This window comes from Salminus brasiliensis, chromosome 11, assembly GCF_030463535.1.
Source record: "Salminus brasiliensis chromosome 11, fSalBra1.hap2, whole genome shotgun sequence".
In the NCBI taxonomy this organism is placed as follows: Eukaryota; Metazoa; Chordata; class Actinopteri; order Characiformes; family Bryconidae; genus Salminus; species Salminus brasiliensis.
The window spans coordinates 35396480-35398055 of NC_132888.1; the positions used below are offsets into that span (position 1 = coordinate 35396480).

Below are 1576 nucleotides of genomic sequence, written 5' to 3' on the forward strand. Positions count from 1 at the left end.
TAATACTTTAAACGTATGTAAAATGTATAGAAGGTGCTGTCAGAAAAAGTCCCATGATGACCAGCAAATACTAATATAAACCTTTTTCTGTCTCCTCTGACATTTCAAATAAAGATATAAAAGTTCAAATAAAAATGAAATATTTAAACTAGTAACAAAAGTTGACTAGTACAATAGTTGTTCATAATATATTATTGCATGACATTACATTAAACAAGACCTACAATTCTATCAAAAAATGTGGTTAAAAGTGGTTAGGTAGCTATGGAAGATGCAAGTACTGACAGTAACAGTGATTACACTAAAATTGTGGTTCTTTCTTTTCTGATGAGATGTGATTCGTTTTACATTTGATGTAGTTAAGCAGGGCAGCAGAAAACCTTTCATCTCTTAGGCCATAGACAAGCGTACTAATTGCCCTGGCGATGACATTGAATGTAATAAAGTTGAAAATGCTGACTGCCCAATATAACTCAATGTCTATCTCTATGATTTCTGCCTCAATATAAGGACAAACTATCTCAGAAGTACACAGGATAAGCTGAAGCATATGCAATGAGATGGTGCGCAGACCTTTTCTTGCTGACTTCTTGTCAACAGAGGCTGTCCGGGCAGCACGCACAATCATCAGATAGCAAAAAAAATCAATAAGTAAAATGATTACAAAATCACTAATATATAGAATACCCCTCATTATGCGGTGCCAGTGCTCTGGAGTCATAATATCATACTGGCAAATTTTAGGCTCTAAAAGATACTCCTGTGGAACAGTTGAAACAAGAATAAACACATCCACAAATGGATTTATGTTGCATGCAATCCAAATTAGAGCAATAACAGCAAGAGTTCTGCTGGGGGTAGAGATGGCACTATGTCTCAGTGGCATGCAGATGGCCACATAGCGCTCCACACACATTGCAGTGATCGTTAGCGGTGTGCATGAGTTAACAGTCTCCATGAACATGCAAAATGGAATACAGAGTGCCACAGGCATCAATACAACGCTGTATGTGAAAAGTATCACAAGATTTGTCATTAAAAGAAAAAGTACGTCAGTCATTAAGGTGTGAGCAAACAAAATGTAACGGGTCTCGTTTCTGAAAGCCTGTTTTCTGTAGAAAGTGAAAATCATGAGGATGTTGATGAAGATAAGAGGCCACATAAACGTCTGAGTTAAGGCCAATCCTATATTGTTTTTCAATGAGACAGAACTGTCCAGTTGCAGCAGGTCAATGCTGCTGTCATTCCAACTGCTGTTGCAGTCCGCCGTGCACATATCTGGGAGAAAGAAAATTATACTTACGGAAAAAGTTACTTGACAAGACAATACACAGATGGTAAAAACAAAAGATAAAGAACCTAGGTAATGAATGTAACCATACAGGACTAATGTTATATAGTCAATTCTAAACAATGATATCATATCATTCAAAGGAATACCTTATGGTATCACAAGTGAATATACTTGCAATTATGTTGTGACAAAAATCATACAGAATGTGAAATTGCAATCAGAGCTCTTATCTTAATATTGTCTTTACCTAGAGTGATATTGGAGGTATGGGCAAAGGTATGG

At 36.5% G+C, this 1576-nt stretch overlaps 1 protein-coding gene across 1 annotated transcript; it reads right to left on the bottom strand.

The window, feature by feature from the left end:
• Positions 1–301: 301 nt before the first annotated feature.
• LOC140565529 (odorant receptor 131-2-like) lies at positions 302–1303 on the bottom strand. Its single transcript, XM_072691468.1, has one exon. The coding sequence runs from the start codon at positions 1274–1276 to the stop codon at positions 302–304; it is 975 nt and encodes a 324-aa protein (XP_072547569.1). The 5' UTR covers positions 1277–1303.
• Between the last annotated feature and the right edge of the window lie 273 nt (positions 1304–1576).

Excerpts from the sequence above, each read along its gene's own strand:
- LOC140565529 (XM_072691468.1), bottom strand. The coding sequence starts at position 1,276 with ATGTGCACGGCGGACTGCAACAGCAGTTGGAATGACAGCAGCATTGAC.